The sequence below is a fragment of the Cyrtonyx montezumae genome, unplaced genomic scaffold, assembly GCF_038088225.1.
Source record: "Cyrtonyx montezumae isolate F1298 unplaced genomic scaffold, pur_monq_1.0 scaffold_21, whole genome shotgun sequence".
Lineage (NCBI taxonomy): Eukaryota > Metazoa > Chordata > Aves > Galliformes > Odontophoridae > Cyrtonyx > Cyrtonyx montezumae.
In genome coordinates, this window is record NW_027071948.1 from 909,566 (window position 1) to 929,024 (window position 19,459).

The window sequence follows — 19,459 nt, forward strand, 5'->3', positions numbered from 1 at the left end:
GGAAGGAGACTGAAACCACCGCTCCAAAGAAGGCTTTGTACCCCACCAGACTGCTGCTCTGGAGTTGTTTGGATGCTCGTATTGCTCACCAGGCCCAGTCATCCCGCCTGGGGCACAGCAGCCCAGAGATAGTCCCCAGTGAGCAGCAAGGCCAAGAGCCTTCTTTCTCTCCTGAAAGCCCCACGGTATGGATCAGAAGATGGAATATTTGTGTTTAAAACCACCAAGCAGTGGCTTTCTCCACCTGCGGATGCAGTTCTCTGCTCTCTACGCTCACCCAACGTCTGCTGACACCGTTTCCACAAGCCAAAGGTCTGCTTTAGCAAAGCATAGCTCCAGACACAACTTCCCACACTCAACCCCATAACAAATCCTGATTTGCGAGGTCGGTGTGGGGTCATCAGGGGGCAGAGCAGCAGGCCCTGGGTCGGCTTTGGGCAAAGAGTGCGGCCTGCCCCTCCACTCGTGGGTCTTTCTCTCACCAAGCTTTAGGATCGCCTCTTTCTAAACACTCCGTGTACTGGTTGCGACTCATCTGCAGCTCTCGGCCTCTCATTTCCATCAGCAATTAGCCGGGAAGCGGGAAGCACGACTTGGAGCAGGCCGCAGCACGCCGCCTCTCCGAAACGTCTCAAAACCAAATTAGTGGGAAGTCTGCTAATGAGGGAACGGCGCCGATGACTTTGGCGGGCTGCAGGGCGCGGAGCCGCTCTCATTCCATAGCTCATTTGCATAACAATTTCTCACTCGCGGGGACTTCCCGCCGCCGGGCGCTCCCAGACACGGAAACAGCCCTCAGCGCGCGAAACTACGACTCCCGGCATGCTGCGCGGCGCCCCCTTCTCTGATTTGCTGTCCCGACAGGAAGCTACCGCCTTTTCCGCCGGCCTCCGCCCTGAGGTGCGGGCCGGGGAGCGGCGGGCGGAGCGGGCGGGTTTGAATCGGTGCCGCTCCCGGTCCGGCTTTGCGGGTTGCCATGGACTTTTCGGAGCTGTTCAAGCTCTCCGGGCTGCTCGGCAGGTTCTCCCCGGACGGGAAGTGCTTGGTGAGCGCGGGGCGGCGGGGCCGGGCCCGTGGGCCGCGTAGTGGGGGCGGGGAGCGGCTCCCGGCGGTGCCGCGCCGTTCCTCCGGGGGTTGACGAGGTGAGTGGCACGGCCGCGGCCCTGCTGAGGCGGTCCGTCCGTCCGGTTGGTGGCTGGCTGGCTCTGGGAGGCGACGGCCTCGCTCTCAGTGCTGCAGCGGTGTGCGCAGCACTGTTAAGACTTAAGAGGCTGTTAAGAGGCCTGCGGTCAGCACGGGGCTTAAGTTACTGACTCCGAGATGGTTAATGGCGTTCCCACGGGACGAGGAATCGACTTTTGGAAGAGGAGGTTTAGTCGTGCCTAACAAGCAGCCATGGAGCTAATGAGTTCGGTTTTTAAATGACTATAGACCCCCCCTACTGGCTTAACTATTTTTACCGTAGTTTGTGTTAGAGCGCAGCTTGTGTGAAGCCTTTCCTAGGGGTGAATACTGCCCTGTCAGTGGGTAGTGCAGCGTTCTGTGGTGTAGCACATCGAGCTTCTCAGGTCCTGTGCTGATGCTCTAACCCAGCTCAGTTCCTGCTTTTGCTCAGGCTTCCTGTGTGCAGTACCGACTGATCATTCGGGATGTGAATACCCTCCAGATCCTTCAGCTGTACACTTGCCTGGACCAGATTCAGTACATAGAATGGTCATCTGATTCTCTTTTTATATTGTGTGCCATGTACAAGCGAGGGATTGTTCAGGTAAGGACCCAGGCAGAGCTATTTTACGTTCTGTCACGTGGGTGTGAACAGCAGTCACCAGTTCAATGCTTTTGCTAAAGAAATTGAAAATGTTACTGATAATGTGTGGTTTGAGATAAAGCACTATGCTGTAACTTAAAAAGCTGTGACCTCATCTTAGCTTGAAATCAAACTGAGAATGAAAATATGTAGTAAACTGATTTAAACCAAAGCTAGAAAGTATCTTAGGAGTTTCTTCTTTCAGCAGAAAACAAGCGCATGCAAACTTGCCAAATGGTCTAAAGCATGTTTTATAAATTGCTGGATATAGTCAGAATATTTATCAAAGAAAAAGCTTACTTTACAATTTGTATTAACACATAGAGGTCTGGGGCTTACTTTTGTAGTGGAATCCAGCGCCAGTCTTTCATGGCCACGGCTTTCAGAGGTTTCTTGCCCTCTCTCGTCTGTGATGCAGGAACTTTATCTCAGCTGAAGCGTATTCTTGCAAGAAGAGTTTTCAATGAGCTGTTTGTTTGGTGCACTGTCTGCTTGGTTTCCTCCCTGACCTAGGTCTGGTCCTTGGAGCAGCCAGACTGGCACTGTAAGATAGATGAAGGGTCAGCAGGATTGGTGGCTTCATGTTGGAGTCCGGATGGTCGTCACATTCTCAATACAACTGAGTTTCATGTAAGTGTGAAGTCATGATTATTCTCCATGGTATCAGATGTTACTGTCTGCCCTTTGCCTCTTAAAATAACCTGAAGCTCTTAAAGCTGTAGTGGTGGTAAAGAACAGTTTTCTTATATCCCCAGAGGTAACCTATATTAGTTCCAGTTCAGATGTTACTCTGTTAACATTTAATTCTCTGGAGTTTGTTAAGATATAAAATAGACTCTTAACTTATACAGATAAAATCAAGTGCTTAAGTGTAGGATTAACTTTCATTTATGAAAGCAGTTTTGGTAACCAAATATGTTGGTAGCTCAGAGAAATCCACAGACATCCAAGAATGACTTTTTAATTAAAAAAATAAATAAATTAACTGGTGAGTGCTTACAGAAGTGCTTGGTTTTTACACGTAACAGTCAGAGGGATGTTGGTAAGCACTTAGAAGAACTATGTTCTGGAACCTGGGTAAAGATGTAGAGTCCAGATCAGTGTGTGTATGCTGAGGACTTGGAAGGATGTGGAAGTCTGACTCTCCACCTTTTTTAGCTGATGATTGATGGGATTCAGTACAACAAACAGTCAGAAAATAGCTCGGAACCACATGCAAAAAGCTTTTCTGTTTAGTGTCTTTGACTTTTTCAAAACAAGTTGGATTTGAAATGATGCATTGTTGCCCTGAATTTGGGTATTTCTCTGCAGGATTTCCCTTTTTCCATCCAAATATCTATCAATGGGTTACAGGTGGGGGGTTTGTCATCTGTGTGTGCATACTGGAGTTAGTGTAAGTACTGATGCTCTCAAGGGAACCTGTGAAGAAACACACATACAGGGTGGAATTTCCTGGCCAGGATTTTTGGTGCTGGCTGAGGTAGAGATTTTCTGACATTTTAGATCAGGGATGTTATGGAGTGATTAATTTAAACCTGAGTTTATCCAGGAGCAAGCACCTTGATAGTGATTAGAGTTGTAGCTCTGGACTCACATTTTAAGTCAGTGAAGACATGCTGATGGTCAGGCAGGAGTGTTGTTGTCTCTGTAACCCAAACTGAAGGCTGGTGCTATGTGCTACAAATGAGTTCCTTATGGCACATTCGTGTGGGGGTGGACTAGCAAGTATTTATTACCTCCCAATAGAACTTGGTTTGACCTTAGAGGATTTCATTAAGCCTTTGCCAAGTTGGCATCTGTGTTGGGATAAGTTTTCTTTCCAGCTGTAAACAGGTTGCTAAATTAGCTTTGTCAGACAGCTGCCTGGGTTGTAGCAATGTCTGAGTTGTGTTTACTCTATAGCAGGCTAAATCCATGGTCTGGTGGGACAGGCGTTAGCAGTGCTCGGGACAGAAGCTGTCAAGATACTTAATATTGGTGTATTATGTACATTATGAAATTCAGGGATTGCCTGGGGGGCTTTTGGTTTCCTGTCAACCAGTGCAGTTTGGCTTTGGTAGCTTGACATTTTCAAACAGCAACAACTAATTACTCATGCTTGTAATTCTTCAAGTTAACATATGAGCTTCGTTGTAAGCTTGCAAATTACTTTAATTTCTACTAGAGACTTCTTTAACCATATGGTTGTACTAATTCATTTCTAGCAATCCATGCTTATTATTGCAACAGAATTTATTCATTGGCTAACTTGCAGTGAGGCTTTTTGCAGTAATATCTTTACATTTTTGCATAACGTTCATAGCGAATGATGTTATGTTTTCTCTTTTTTAATATGACTGCTGTGCAGTCTCTAACTGAAGAAGATTGCCTGAGAATTCTGCCAGGTTCTGAAATCCATTGTGGCTCACTTATCTTCCGAGATGAGCAGCAATGCTCCCAGGGTATTTAAATTTTAATGTTAACAGAAGTCTGCAAACGTGATCATCTTACTGCAGACAAGTCTGTAACAGTGTGTAGGTCTCCCGAGCCCTAAGAAATATTACACAGTGTACAGTGATGTAGAATGGTATGGATAACCATCTTATGGATAACCACCTTTACATGAACACCACAATAAACAGTATAAGGCAACTAAGTGGTATGGTCTGGTGACCAGGAGCATATACAAACTCTATTCTTTCCCTCACAGTAGTCTGGAATTGGAGGAAGTTGGAACTTGGTATCAGTGTTATTGCTTTGTGTAGTGCCCTGGAAGGCAGGTTGCTGTCCCTTAGCTATTGTTTGTTACTGTATTTTGTAGCAGGTGCTTCCTCTCCTGCTGAAGATGCTCTGTTGTAGTGTATCTAGCACAGCAAGCTGCTTGCTGGAAGAGTCTGTGTTATTGGTTCGTCCTGTGGAAGATGTCACACCAGGTATTGTTCCTCATTCAGAGCTGCTGTTCCACACAATGTGTAGAGTTTAAGCAAGAGCTGCAGATAATACAGAGAAAGCAAATGGGACTTTAACTTATCCCAAACTTGAAGGCCTTGTGATAAAGTGGCTGGAGCTCATCAGCTTTGTTCTAGAGTGTTTCAGTTAAGACCTATGTTTTGAAATGACATGTATTATACTTTCTCTAGATCCACTTTAGTACTGAAGCATTAAGAAGCTTCCTTAGAGCTACAGTGGGAGAAAAAATGTGTGTGTTTCTGTGTATATTGGAGCTAATCCTTAGTAACTGGAAATGGCTACGTTGGTCGAAAAATGCTCTGTGTCGAGGAATGCGCTCTGAATAATCTTCTGAAATCCGGTGCTGACAGACACTGCTATGTAAGGAGGCTTTGTGACCCAGTCAAGTCTGGGACAAAAGTTGACAGTCATTTGAGATGCAAGGTTGTTTAAAAGTGTGTTTTTATCTATTGAAAATCACCAGTCCTACACCTGCCTATAGCTGTCAACATTGGCCATAGTCCTGAACCCAGCACTGGAGACTGTTTATCACGTTACCATCTAAATGCTTTTTATTTCTCAGCTGTTTTTAGGCTATTTTAAAAATGCTTCTGCTTTTGGTTTGATTTTTTTTCCACTGCAAAACAACAGCTGAAAACTTGTCAGACTCTATTATCGTTAGGATTTGGGTCTGACAACTCCAGTTAATGTAGTAACTTATAGTAAAAAGGGGAAAGTACCCCCAAAATGGGCAGAAAGGGATGCCTGCCATGAGCTTAGCTGAGCACAGGCTGTTCTGCTGTGAAACCTATTGTTGCTTCCCCAAAAGCTCTGAAAAATTAAGAAAGAACAACAGAACTTATGTTTGTTTGTTTTAATTTAAGCATATTTGGCTTTCTTTTTTCATCCTCTGTGCATTTTGTTTCTGTCTCTCAGTTCTCCCTGCTAGCTGTGAAATAATCCTTCTCAGACTGGGGCACTGGCAGCTTGGGTAGGACTGTAGATATAACTTTTCAGTTCCACCTGGGAAGGTGAAGGCTCTCCCTTTTTCCTTGTGTTTAATTGTAATCCCTGTTAGTGTCAGATAGATATGAGAGCCGTAGGTGAAGTATACAATATAACTTTCCAGTTTAGGAAAACGTTTATTACCATAGACAAATTGAACAACTCACAAGAATCCTAATTGTGGAAATCAGAACACTTTGCTTTTGTAAGTGTCTAATATTGGTCCCAAACTTTTTAGGTTATGTGTGGTGTGACTTGGACAGGAGGTTGCCATGAAGCCATTGCAGAACTTACACATGGTCTCCAACTTAGTTGGTTTATGAGTCTCAGGCAAGGCTGAGGTGACAGTAAGAGCCCTGTGCTGCTTCTCACTGAGAGATTTCCCTTCTGCTATGCGCTTCAGCAGTAAGGTTTTGCCTTTTTTGAGGCTTGGAGTCCTCCTGTAGGGTCTGGGGTAGCAGCGTGTGTGACACGCAGCAGGCCAGGTGAGTTGACTGGGGCCAAGTGGCAACACAAGTGTGAATTTGGATGCCTTTGTCAGGAAAGATTACAATCCAGACCTCAGCATTCAAAGCTTGCAGCTGCTAAGCTCGTATTAAGTGGCTGTAGAATGTGTTGTGTGTGCTGCTTGTTTTGGTCAAGGGAGGAACAGCAGCAAGTACATTTAACACTGCAATTAATAGGAGCAAGCAGCATATCACTATTGCAGCTGCTGTAGAAGAATGTGAGTAGGCATTGTGTTGGTATTTTTAAAGTAAATCTTGCCTGAAGAGCAGACTAACAATGCTGTATTTTTGTATGTCCGGAAGTGAGCAGTTGCAGTGATAAAACTTGATTAATGTTGTTCATCTTGTGGATTCCACTGGGATCCCTTAAACTTTAAGGTGGTACTATAGATGTCTAGCTGTAATCCCATAGCTGTTAAATAAAGGAAGAGATAATAAAGGCTGCATTAAATAGTGTGGTTTTTTTACACTTTGGGCATATGAAGACTGGAATCTGATATGGCCATTGCTCTTTCCTGTCACATTTTAAAATAGCAGTTTTGTGTATGTGGTCTTCCAAAGTCTTGTAAGTTTCTTAAATATATGTTAGAAATGAGTCAGAACAAAACAAAAAAAAACAGGTAATGATGCTCTTTTGCTTTTGGTTTTCACGTTCCTGGAGAGAGAGAGGCAGTGTTTGTTAGGAATCTGTAGCTTGGTTTGAACACAATCTCAGTTAATGCCCCTGCTGGTAATTGGTCTGCATTGGGTGCAGGTGGGTGATTGAATGGTAGATGGTGCTGAAGTTATACTTCTGTAGTGAATCAAAATTAACTTGTTCAGTGGTCTTGGGAAAGATGGTTTTATGACTGTGGATATTAATTGCAAAAATAGTCTTACCTGTGTCTATTCTAGAATTTCTTACCTTGGTGCAGTAAAACTATAGGAGAACATGGGATGAAAAACATACCCTGGAAACATTCCTTGCTCCAGATATAAATGCAAAGGTTCACATGACATACTGATTAATGCACATATGTCTGGTGTGGCTGCCGTTGCTAAGGGAGAGTAAGTATTTGTTTTTAATTGAATAATCTGCAGATGGCAACACAGAGCTTCCAGAATGCAGGCTGTGACCTTGAAGAGCTGTGGAGGGGCTTGTTTTGCAGCTGACTGCCTTCTTTGCAGTTTTCATGTTCTGTGGATGCTCAAGTCTCCAGGAATACCACAGGCAATGGTGTTTAATGCTGTGCTTTTGTCTTTTAACTCTGATTCTTTCAGTAGCTCTGTAATGTGGCCTTCTTGTGGGTGACTGAGAAGGGAAGAACAAAATGTAAATCAGCTGTCAAAACCGAGCGTGTGGTTGGAAGTTTAAAACCAGAACTAGGTTTTAGGGGGGGGAGTTTATGCACTAACTTTTTCAGTCTACAAGAAGCAAATACTTCCTTGTCTTTTTCTCTCAACAGCTGCGAATAACTGTGTGGTCCTTGTGTACTAAATCTGTATCTTACATCAAGTATCCCAAAGCTTGTCAGCAGGGTAAGTGTCATTGATTTCCCACAGGAATGGGATTGAACACAGGGATGCATTTCACTGTGATGGGTACCTGGGTGCCACCTGCTGTGAGTGCTGCCCTGGGATCCGAGCAGATCCAGAAGAAATATAATGGATCTGTGTGCCTGTTCTACACGTCCTTCTGTTGTGCTCCCTCCCTGGAGGGTCCTGTAAGGCAATAGATTCAGCTGGATGTGTTGGTGATGATGATGACAATGTATTACACAGAAAATAAGAGGGGGGATGGGGACTGACACGTTTTTTGCCTCCCCTCTTACTTCTTCGAATTAGGAGTAACTACACTTTTAATTTTTTTTTTGATGAATCATCAGTTATTGTCTTGTTCTCTCACTTTCCTTTCTGCCCTCTGGCAGGGATTGCTTTCACCAAGGATGGCCGCTATATGGCAGTAGCAGAAAGACGTGACTGCAAAGACTTCGTTAGCCTCTTCGTGTGTAGTAACTGGCAGCTGCTGAGGGTAGGATGTGTCTCTGACTTCCACTGCTTCTGCGTGGGCTACAAGCATCTGTTGCACACTACTTTAAACACCATCACTTTGCTGCTCTAGTTTTAGACTTGCCATTGCATTTTCTAGCCAGCATCTGGCTCCTTTGCTGGCCTGCAGCATGCTTCCATAGCAGAGGGATTCTGTTCAGGAAGCTGTGTGTGCTATGTGTGCAAAGAATCTCTGCTGGCATGCAGAAGTCCCACCTTTAAATGCAATACGTGAACTTATTACCATGGCACTGTTTGGTGTAAATGATAATGGAAGTGTCTGTAATGCTAAATATAAAATATAAATATAATGCTTTCTGTTTAAAAACGTTCTGTGAAGTATGTGCACTAGCATGTTTAGGAAGAATCTGAGAAAATAAAAGCCATTAATGACTAGTCTGTACATGGGGTCACCTCTGGTTCAGGAATTCTGAGTCTTAATGGAATGCAATGGAGAAATCTGAGAAATAAAAAACCAACAACCCAGTTAACAACCAAAAACAACAAACAACCCCACAGATAAACTAAGAATTAATCTCTTCAGTGGTAGTAATTTCTAGGCTAGCATATGGAAAGGCTGTTACATTTGTGGTAGCATTTGGGAGGATGAAACAGGATTATATTTAGTGTTCATTAGTGCAATGCTTCCAGTGACATTTTTCTCTTTTGGGGGCAGCATTTTGATACAGAAACACAAGATCTGTTTGGGATTGAGTGGGCTCCTAATGGCTGTGTTCTGGCAGTGTGGGATACGTGCCTTGAGGTATGTGGAGAAAGATTATTTCAGAGTTGTTTGTTTTTTACAGCTGCTATGCGTGAAGCAATAACTGAAAATGTGTTGTTAATATTTTTCTAAACCAAAGTAAGATGAGCTCAACTCCAAGGAAACATTTCAGAATGTTACACCTGTGTGGGTAATGGGCATCCTAACAATGTGTCAGACTTATGTGGGTCTTTAGTGACAATGAAATAGGTTATTAACATCTAACTTATGCAAAAGTGTATTTGTAGTTTTGATTGGGAACACTGTGGGAGCTGCTATTCAGATAAATGATGAAAGAGTTCTTATGTAAAACAGAGTTACTTCATATTGCATGAGAATTTAAGAAGTGACCCAAAAAGCTAGTCAGGAATATGTAAATGTTATTTTTTCTGATGGCTGTGAAGTTATGGGCATTGAGACCAAACCAATTAATCAATCTGTTTCAGTACAAAATATTGCTGTACTCCCTTGATGGCAGACTGCTGTCCACGTATCGTGCTTATGAATGGTCATTAGGCATAAAATCAATTGCATGGAGTCCCAGCAGTCAATTTTTGGCAATTGGCAGCTATGATGAAAAGGTAAGAAATAGAAAAGAGAAAATTAACCTGTCTAAACCATTTGCAGAATCTTGTCCTGACCACTCTGTCTGGCAATGTCTTCTTGAATTAGGTGCGTATCTTGAACCACGTAACCTGGAAAAAGATCACAGACTTTGAGCATCCAGCAACTGTTGTTAACACAAAGACTGTAAGTATGGATGCAAACTCTGCATCATTATCAGCACTTTGTTGGTGTGGCTGTTTGTTTCCAGAGATGCTAGCAAATCCATTTCATCCTGAAGGCTTTGCTTTTATTTTCTTCCCCTCCTAAGCCCTAAATAGCGTTTGGCAAACTTCTTAGATACTTGAGGTTGTAAGGGAAAAATAAAGGAATCCTTTCAGACTTTCTGGGTTATGCAAACAGTTTTCAGTGTGAGCAACAGGAGATTCTCCCAGGGCTTCTGCCACGTGCCAGTGCATTTTACTGTAGGTGGTGATTGCCTTACAGATTAGGGGATGTGGATCATGAGGGCAAACTGGGGAACTTAAGAGAGATTTCTCATCTTTATGCAATTTGCAGCTTTTAACATTATTTTGACTGAGTTCTGATTAGATCTGTCTTGTAGTTACAAGCTCATCGAGCTCACCTCAAGAGCATTTCCTGTTAAGAATGCAGGCAAAGAGATCTATAGCTCTTGTTTCAAAAATCACAAGCAGTTTTCATTCTTCAGGGTGAAAGGAACACACGGTGCTGCATGGCACTGCAGTTAGGACTAATCTTCCATTGGACAGACACTGTAAGAGTTCACATGGGAGACAGTAGGTCTGTGAAACTCCCATTTCTGTGCTGATGCATCTTAGCCAGAAGCAAGAACTTTTCTTAATTGAAAAATGACCTTTTTTTCCTGTGAAGTATAGAACATGTAATGGAAGACAAATGGAAATAACTCTGCTGATCTCTACTACACAGACAAGAATTCCAGTTGGTATTTTTATCCTGTTTGGAGGATGAGGAGTTATACACATGCTGTGAAAATGGTTTTTCTTCTGCAGTGTTGCATTTTGTGTTTATTTATGGTAACATAAGAGTAAAGGTTTCTTGTTAAACAAATGAATTCTATATTTCCATTGCATTAAAATAATTTATTGCACTGCCAGACGTAGGTTTCAGGAATACTGAATGAGGTGGACTCATTCTTCATGGACTTCAAAATTCATTTACCTGCCAGAATATATATATTTTTAATCATGGTTCCAATAGACAAATGAGTCAGTGAGAATGCAGGACACAGTGTTTGCCTGCTTGAAGCCCATCTCCTTCACTGGTCAGCTAGGGATGCTGAGATGCAATACCCTTGAAAATACGGAGTAAAACACTTGAGTTAGTGGATGTGATTTCTTAATAGCACAAGTTCAAACCCTTCTCAGAACTGTCACTTGTTTCTTTGTAGATCGTGTACAAAGAAGTGGAGAAATCCCCACCTATTGAAACAGGGAGGCTTTCTTTCCCTCCAACAAGAGCATTGGCTAGTTCTGTCTTCAGCACACAAAGTAAATGTAAGCCAAGGTTCAGTGAAGTAAGACACTTGAGCTTGCCATCTGAAGTCTTTCTATAAATAAATGTTTTGTGAACGCTGATATCAGAACAGATTCTCAGTAATGGTCAACAATGCATGATCAGTATTTCTCTACTGTTTTCACTGTTTGTGCTACTGTCAAAGTAATTCACCTTTCCTTGCACTGGTGCTTGTTTGAAATACTAGCTAAAAGATGGTGGGAAAACTTGTTCTTACCTATTTTTCATAGTTTAATCTCAGAGTTGGGATTTCCAGTCCTTTTTGGTTTTTGTAGAAGAGTTAAGAGTAGAAAGCTGACCATAGAAAGGTGCAATGTGTTAAAAACAAACAAACAAAACCTGAGGTTTCTGATTGGAGCATCTTGCAGAAGAGTAAAACGCTGTCGTGTTGTGTCAAAAGTGGGATCTTCTTAACAGCTGGAATTAAATACTTTGTCCATTCAGGCTTGCTAAGTAAAGTACTTTTATTTGCAATTCCAGATGACATTTCCCAGGTGCCAGTCTCTTTCCAGTACATCAAACCAGTTGCTGATAGAGCTAATCCTAAAATGGGGATTGGGATGCTGGCATTCAGTCCAGATAACTGTTTCCTGGCAACCAAAAGTGGTAAGTTCCTTGTGCCCTCTGTTAAAGGAGAAACCTTTCTGTTATACGTGCATTACCTTGAGTTTGGCTTTATTATTTAATAACAGTACCCTGCTCTTTATATTTCTTCAAATATATATGGAGCCACTGTACTGGAGAATGAAGTGCACAACTCCTTCCTGCATGTGTCTCTGGGAAGGCAGAGTTCTCTGTAGCCTGTCATAGTGGGGCTTCTGATAAACACAGATGGTCATGGGGTTAACACTCTATGTTCCCCTTTAACAGAGCATAACTCATAATATGAGAATAATTCAATAGAAAACAGTGAGGACTGGAAGGCAAACTGAGCTCTTCTAAAGAGGCTGTGAGACCTGCTTTTCCTTCAGATATTCAAATGATTTTCTCTTTCTTTTCTGTTAGATAACATTCCTAATGCTGTCTGGATCTGGGATATTCAGAGACTGAAGCTGTTTGTAGTGTTAGAGCAGCTGTGTGCCATCCAGTCTTTCCAGTGGGATCCACGGCAGCCTCGACTTGCTGTGTGTACAGGAAACAGCAAAGTCTACTTATGGTCCCCAGCTGGATGTGTGTCAGTACAAATTCCAACAGAAGGTAAAGCTTTCTGCAGTGCTCTCTGCAAGCCATTATCAGCTTCTTCTTTACAAATTATTTTTTCCACTTTTAATTTGGCCCAGGCATTATTATGTAAAGACTTAGCTGTGACTTACAGCTTCTTACAAGCAGGTATTTCCATCCTTAAAAGAAATTTGTACATTATTTGCACTGGTCTCTGCTGTACAGATTGTCTGCTGTAGCAGTAACAAAATCAGATGTGCTATTTTAGAGCTTCTGAGGTGGGAGGGTATCTTTTTGCAATGCATGCAGCTTACCTAAGAAAAGGTGACTGAAATAAGGTGCTTTTTGCTGTTTCTGCAGGTGAACTCCAGATTGTCTCTCTCTGCTGGCATCCTAGTGGAGATTCCATGGCACTTCTGAGTAAGGATAACTTTTGTGTGTGTTACTTAGAAAGAGAAGAAGTGAAATAACCATCATTGCACTAAAAGTGCTCACAAATCTGAGGAAGAATGAGGAAAGGGGTAAAGCCCAACCTGAAGTGTTTCTATTTATAAATTATTTATTTGAAGGAGCATAACTGAAGTCCAGTCTGTAAAGTGCTGTGAGTGTACCTGAACGATGTCATATCTGAGGTGTGGAAAAATGAGGTCTGGGTTTCAAGCAGACTTTAGTTGTGATGTAATTAGATTTTCTTGCAATTTCTGTCAACTGTGAAAATCTGTTTTTCTAAAACTGTAGCTGAATGTACATAATGTATAGACACTATTTAAATTTGCTAATTTCCAATAAATATTTTGATAATTATAAACTCAGTATGATTCTGACTAAAAAACTGTGCTATTAATTTGACAGCTTCGATCTCTGCAAAATGAATGAAGAATGTGTTGAGGGCATTTAACTTCCCTGAAAGGTAACAGTTAAGTAGACAGCTTAGAAAATGCATTGAGAAGAGCACACAACTTGTTGTGTACTGCACTGTTATTTCACTTTTATGTACGTTTCAGAAACACACATCAAGGTCACAAACATGCTACAGCGGCACAGTATTTATTCAGCTTTGTAGTTGTGCAGACAAAAATGATGTGTATGGATCTCAGACCACGACAAAGCTTGTTACAGTAATCTCTTCTGGCTATAGCATCTCTCCCCTGCTTCTGAAATTCAGTCCTGGAGGTTTGCATGAGGTTAAGTGTAAGGATGTGTAGCATACAATGCTTAAAGTTCTGTCTCTGTTAGGAAGTCCCGTGCTGCTGCTGCCCCAAATTTGAGTGGAATTAAGAAAACTGCCATGAATATAAATGTGATTAAAGTAGGGTTATCCTTATAAAACATACTTCCTATAAAGGCTCTGAAGGAAAATGTTTGCGATGCTTTTGGCAATACTCTCTCAAGACAGCAAAAAAAAAAGGTACAAAATGGCAAGTCAGACTCAGCTGAGAAGGAGCTACTTTTACAGCCAGCTACTAAGTACACTTTCAGCCATGTGCCTGTTACCAAGTAATAGTTCACAGCCCCTGCTTCTGAGCAGGTGCAGCAGTGCAGCTGCAACAAGATTTGCTGGCTATCTGGCAAAGAACAGCTGTTAGGTTTGAAAGCTGTGGCAGTCTTCATCAGAATGCTAAGATTACTGTAACTCTGGGACACTGAAACCTCTAAGCAATACAAATCAATCCCAAGCCCCACATGATTTAGGGGTACAACTGTCACCTGGCATGTGTGCTACACAGTATTTTGGATATTGTTTGTAGCAGATAAAGATTGCACAGGATGAACGGGGGAAAATGTGCAGTTAGAAATGGAAGAGAAAGCAGTGCTGCTTGCTGGCCCCTCTAAGAGCTGTTAGTTAAACACAGAATGCAGGAATGGCAGCACTGTGTGCTGATCTGCCTTGTGCATTCTCCATAACAACCAGGGAGCCCCTGAACTGCTGGCTCTGCAGCCACCTCCTCTCCTTCCCCTGCTGCCTTCTCTTTGCTCATCCAATACTCTGCCCCACACCTGCTCTTCCCAGGAGGATAACATAAAATCACTTTCCCTTAAAAGGATCAAATGCCATGCATTTTAAAACCCAATTTTGCCTCTCGTCATGGAGTAGCCAAGCTTGGCCTCGTTGTTGATGAAGGACATCAAGCCCACGTAAGTCTCAATCAGGAGAGGCCTCTCCAGCACCAGTACAGAGTTGTCCCTTCCTGGCACTGGCCATTCCTTGTGGGCTTTCTTCACGGCTTGGATGAGCTGAGTTTTAAAGTTTTCCAACTGAAAGATAAAAAAAATAACAATCACCATGACAGTTTCTCCATTGCTTAAAAAGCTGCCATGCTTTCATAGGGAAACAGTTACTGAAGGTGTAAAGGGCCAAGGCTAAAGCTGTGGTTGCTGTGACTCTCACATCCCATAATGAACTTCACATTCTGACAATTATAGCTGATGCCACTTACAAGCAAGCGGGCTGGATGTGTAAAAAGATTTCTGTTCTCCTGCCATTAACATTGGTGCTGAAGTTAAGTTACTGTAAGAGCAACCACTGAAAGAAAAGAGCTCCCAGGTGGAGGTTGGTGTTAGCAGCTACGCCATGTGGTTAATTAGCTCCAGATGAAGGTCAGCCCTTTGCCTGCAGGTAAATGAAAGCAGGAATGGCAAAAAGATGCATTTGCTTTTGGTTTGTACGGGACTCCGCACTTCTGAGAGTTTCAGCTTCCCTTCTGAGTGAACCAGCTGGCCCAAACTGATCCAGCAGAGGACAGGAGGATGCCTCCTGCAGCTGAGTCCTCGGGTTTAACTGCTCCTGCGTGAGGAACCCACACCACGACACCGACAGCCACGTGGAGCAGCGGAGGCCGTTCCCTTACCAGGCACAGCGATGCGACCTTCTCGGCAGCGTCTGCCATCGGGTGCTCGGTGAAGGTGGCGTATGGGACGTTGGTGGACCACGGGTTCCATCTGTTGAGGAAGGAGGCACGGCTCTGCTTGTCCCACTGGATGCGGATCCCCACTCCTTCCCTCCTGGTGTTGAAGACAGCGGTGTTAATGCAGTACGACCTCAAGCAGAGGTCTGAAAGAGCCCTCCTCAGAGCTGGCAGCTCCAGCGAGCTCCTCCATCGTCTGATGGCGGCTGAACAAACAAAATTGGTGAGCAGCAGCAAAAGGGAGAGCTCTCAGGGCGAAGGCTGCCAGCACGACATGCTACAGCCACACTGAGGCTGCACCAACTTACTTGTTCAGAGATTTGGGTGGGAACTCGAACTCTCCTACAGAGATGGTGTCAACGGCGCTGAGCGCGATCCTGGTGACGTGCTGGCACCGCAGGCCCACGAAGTCGTATTTGCAGATGAGAAGGGACCGATCGGTGATGAGCACGAGGCGCTCCTTCTCGTTGTTCCAGTGGTCGATTCTGGTAAGGAGGCAGAAAATGGAGCTTCAGCTGCCTAGGAGCACATCACTGAGAGGAGAGCTGCGACGCAGAGCACAGCCAAGCCTCTCTACTGCTCTACCTCCCATCGTCGCCAGGCCCCAAAAAATCAACCCCGGCTCAGAAACGGCACAACACGAGAAACAGAACGCCCTCCAGCCTCACCGCCGCGCTTTGTGCGCTATTAACTGCGTTCGTGAGTGCAGAACAGAGCCGCGGCCGCCCCGGGCACTCACTCTGCGAGCAGCCACACGCTCTCCACGTCGCCGTCCTCCGTGGGCATCACGACGGCGCGGATCTCGCTGACCGCCTGCTCGATGGTACCCGGCTGCGGGGGGAGGAAAGCGAGAGGTGAGCGGAGCAAAGGCCGAGCGGGCTGCGGGGCTCCGCCGGCCGCGGCCGTACCCGGAACACGAAATACTCCTTCAGGCGGCCGGCACGGCTCGCCGTGCGCACGTTCAGCGGCCGCAGCTTCTGCCGCGGGGGCACCGCGCCGGGGGGGGCGGCGGGGAACGGCGGTTCGGGGCCGCCCGGAAGCAGCAGTGCTGCAGAACCCACCCCCCTGCCCCCCAGCCCCCCCCCCCGCCGCCGCCTCCTCGTCGGGGCTGCCCTCCTCCGGGTCGCGGAGCTGCAGCATCGCGGCTGGAAAGGGCCGGGCTGTGCCGAGCGGAGCAACGCTGTCTTCCGGGGCGGGCGGCGGGAGGGGCTGAGCCGAACCGCACCGCCCCGCACCGCCCCGCACCGCCCCGCCCCGCCCCGCACCGGGGAGTGGCTGCAGAGGGCGGCGGAGCCGTGGGAGCGTGGGCTTTGCGGGGCCCGGTGCGTGCCGGGCAGCGCTGCGAAGGCAGTGCGGGTTGGACTCGATGATCTCTGGAGGTCCCTTCCCACCCCTACGATCCCGTGATTCTGTGAAGCTGAAGCCGTGCGCGGAGCCCCACGCAGCTTTAAAGCCGCTCCCGGGGTAGCGGCTGCCGGCGTCAGTGATGCAATGGCACGGGATGCCCAGGGAGGCAGCGGGGTCAGCGTCCCTGGAGGTGTTCGGGGTGGAGGTGCGGCCCCCAGGGTGGGTTGAGGTTGGACCTGATGGTCCTAGAGGTCTTCTCTTTATGGACCCAACAGGGAGCTGGGGTGGGCTCAGCTCCAGCAAATCCCCCATCAGCTCCTCTGGGTGTGCTTTTCCCTGTAGGACGAGGACTGTGGTAGGAGAAGGCAGGCAGCGTTCCCATCCTATTCCAGAACTGCGCTGTGGGTCTGCACCTTCCCCTCCAGATTCACAGAGTCTCCATGGGCAGACATGGATTGTTTTCTGCTACGGTTCATAGGAAGACCAAACCTCAGTGGGATCTCCAGGTGTGCTGGAAAGGGGTGTCTGGGAGCTGACCTTGAGTACTAAGCAAGAGTTGTTTTTTGGGAGAAAAAAAAGCCAACATTATTTCTGCTGTTCTGTAGGTCGTCCCCCTCCTCTGGTGGGGCCGTGCACAGCTGTGGGAGGGGTTTCTGCCCTGCAGCACGGAGAGAAAGGAGTGAGCATTGAGTATGGGGAGCTGACCTGAGGGGGGGGGGGGAGCTGAGCCTCTTCCCAACCCTTTGGGGCTGCACAGGACAGGGCCCAGCCCTGTGAACCCCCAGAGTTTCTCACCATGTTGGGAAGCAGCTGTCAGGAAGAGAAGTCACTGTTTTTCCCTGTGAGTGAAGCAGCACCAGCAGCCAGGTTTGCTGCTGGCTCCCACCCAGCACCGACGTGTGCTGTGACGGTTTCCCATGGACTGCACTGAGCTGAGGAAGCACCCGGGGGGGGGGGGGGGTGGATGTGGTCTGCTGTGACCCCCAGCAGTAACGCTGCAGAGGTGCTGCCATGGGGGCTCCCGTGCTGGCACTCATCCTCGTGCTGTGGATCTCTTCCCTTGCTGCTGGCACCGAGCTGCAGCCCCACATGTGAGTAGCAGAGAGCATCAGGTGCTGTCGTGGGGTTGGGGGCTGTGTTTCAGAGCTGAGGGTGCAGGGAGGCAATACGCTGCTCTGAATGAGAGGGAGCACCAGAAGATGACCCATGGTGACTTCAGAAGTTCTCTATTCTGATATCTGTGCACACAGTGGGGGAATAAAGCACCCTCAGCCCCATTGCACCGTTCCCAGGAATAAATCCCCACAGCAGCGGGGTGGAGGGGGGGGAGGGGAGAAATGGTCATGGTTTACTGGTGGCTGCTGTTTGCTGTTGCAGGACCGGGTACCGGCGGCTGTACCGCCTGCAGCACCGCACTGCACAGCACTGCTGCTTGGGCTGGACCCGACACCAGGGGGACACCGTGTGCCTGCACCGTGAGTACAGGAGCTGCGTTCCGCTGCCCAATGCTGCTGAGTGTTTAAAACCGAGTGCAGAGGGGTGTTTGAAACGGGCACCTGGAAGGCAGCATGCAAACGTGGAGTGTGCGTCTCCTTTCTCAGCCCCGCAGCTCCGCCTGTGCCCAGGTCCCGTGGGTGGCCGAGTTTGGGAGGCCATAGGCTGATTAGGGATGTGGTTCTGTGCAGGAAGATCCTCATCTCATCTCATCTCATCTCCAGAGCAGTGTGGGGTTAACATGGCTGGGGGAAATCCGCACTGCTGTAGGCTTGCACGTAGGCAGCCAACGTGCATTGATTTCTTCTTGCTTCGATGTGATGCTGACAGACAGCAGGCATGTGTAGCTAGGAGAATGGGCTGAGCACTGGGTGGGAAGATGATGGCTTTCCAGAGTAATATTTCATCACCGCTTCATTAGTTAGAGTAGATGAGTATGTGAGCTTCAATGCTGCCTTTGTTTTACTAAATCTTTGGGAAACAGAGAATATTTTCCATGTTTCATCGGCTTTAAGAAATGTATCTCCCTGGAAAAAATCACGGCCTTGCTTGTAGCCCTATTGAGGTGCTCTGATTTCAGAAGCCTAATTGAGCATTCTCCCTCTCTGTGTTCATTTTGCACTTCACTGGGTGAGAACAGAGGAGCAGGGCTGCTCGGCCTTCCTTCACTTTAGCTCCATTTCATCCCCCGGTCCCCTCGGAAGGTGACACACGTTTGGATGATCCAAGAGCTGTGGCTTTGTCTGCTTTTGTTTCTCCTTTACAGATGCTTTCAGTTCCCAAACAAATAACCTCTCCCCTCCCGTCGTGTGGTGCGTCAGCTCCTGGCCTTCCTCCTTTAGTTCTGAGTCGGTAACGGAAGGGGTAGAGATTGAGAGACGCCGTTGTTTGAGCTGCAGAACTGCTGTGCACTTTCTTTGGCTGCTGCTTGTGGAATTTGGTGTTTGGAGAGGAAACATTTATCACTCCCTGCAGTGATGCATGGCCCCGTGCTGCCCCATTGCTTTGGCCGTGGGCTGTTTTGGGAAGCCAAAATTGGGAAGGCTGTGTTTTATTTTGGAAGACAGTGAGGTGGCTCTCCTTGCACCCAGAACCAGACAGCCCAGCAGCACATGTGTGCACCAACCCTGCTTTCAGCTCAGGGCATTTCCAGCCCAGCCAGAACCCAGCACTGGGTTTGGAAGGTGCCGTGCTGAATGTTTCATGGTTTTACAGTCCACGAGGCCAATTTAAAATCTGTTTCTGAGATTAAATAGCAGCAATTGTTCCTCAGCTGCCAGTTCTTTGGATGGGTTCCACCATTAGTAATACCCAGGCTCAATGAAGCAGAGCACTTTCCCTCCAGCGGCCAAGGAGTCGGGACGCTGCTGTTTGCAAGCAGGTTTGGCACTCTGCT

The 19,459-nt window shown here is 46.4% G+C and overlaps 3 protein-coding genes across 3 annotated transcripts in view; 2 read left to right on the forward strand and 1 right to left on the reverse strand.

Moving 5' to 3' along the window:
• The first annotated feature begins 915 nt into the window (after positions 1 to 915).
• WRAP73 (WD repeat containing, antisense to TP73) lies at positions 916 to 13,118 on the forward strand. The gene is made up of 12 exons (XM_065737904.1): positions 916 to 1,045; positions 1,616 to 1,768; positions 2,321 to 2,437; positions 7,692 to 7,764; positions 8,154 to 8,257; positions 8,951 to 9,037; positions 9,484 to 9,618; positions 9,710 to 9,787; positions 11,031 to 11,136; positions 11,636 to 11,761; positions 12,161 to 12,352; positions 12,677 to 13,118. Exons 1-12 carry the CDS (start codon positions 977 to 979, stop codon positions 12,784 to 12,786), a joined length of 1,350 nt encoding a protein of 449 aa, XP_065593976.1. The 5' UTR covers positions 916 to 976; the 3' UTR covers positions 12,787 to 13,118.
• A 759-nt stretch (positions 13,119 to 13,877) lies between these two features.
• TPRG1L (tumor protein p63 regulated 1 like) lies at positions 13,878 to 16,362 on the reverse strand. The gene is given in 9 exon segments (XM_065738264.1): positions 13,878 to 13,881; positions 14,315 to 14,345; positions 14,348 to 14,380; positions 14,383 to 14,572; positions 15,166 to 15,319; positions 15,531 to 15,707; positions 15,962 to 16,053; positions 16,131 to 16,274; positions 16,276 to 16,362. Coding segments are annotated over 9 exon segments (912 nt in total).
• A 361-nt stretch (positions 16,363 to 16,723) lies between these two features.
• MEGF6 (multiple EGF like domains 6) overlaps positions 16,724 to 19,459 on the forward strand; it is a 31,458-nt gene continuing 28,722 nt past the window's right edge. Inside the window, exons 1-3 of the mRNA XM_065738265.1 lie at positions 16,724 to 16,774; positions 16,912 to 16,924; positions 17,862 to 18,044. Coding sequence (XP_065594337.1) covers positions 16,724 to 16,774; positions 16,912 to 16,924; positions 17,862 to 18,044 — 247 coding nt within the window. The remainder of the gene's footprint in view (positions 16,775 to 16,911; positions 16,925 to 17,861; positions 18,045 to 19,459) is intronic.

Coding starts and splice junctions, on each gene's coding strand:
- WRAP73 (XM_065737904.1), top strand. CDS start 977: ATGGACTTTTCGGAGCTGTTCAAGCTCTCCGGGCTGCTCGGCAGGTTC. Junction 9,038..9,483: donor TGTGGGATACGTGCCTTGAG/GTATGTGGAGAA, acceptor AATCTGTTTCAG/TACAAAATATTGCTGTACTC. Junction 9,788..11,030: donor CTGTTGTTAACACAAAGACT/GTAAGTATGGAT, acceptor GTTTCTTTGTAG/ATCGTGTACAAAGAAGTGGA.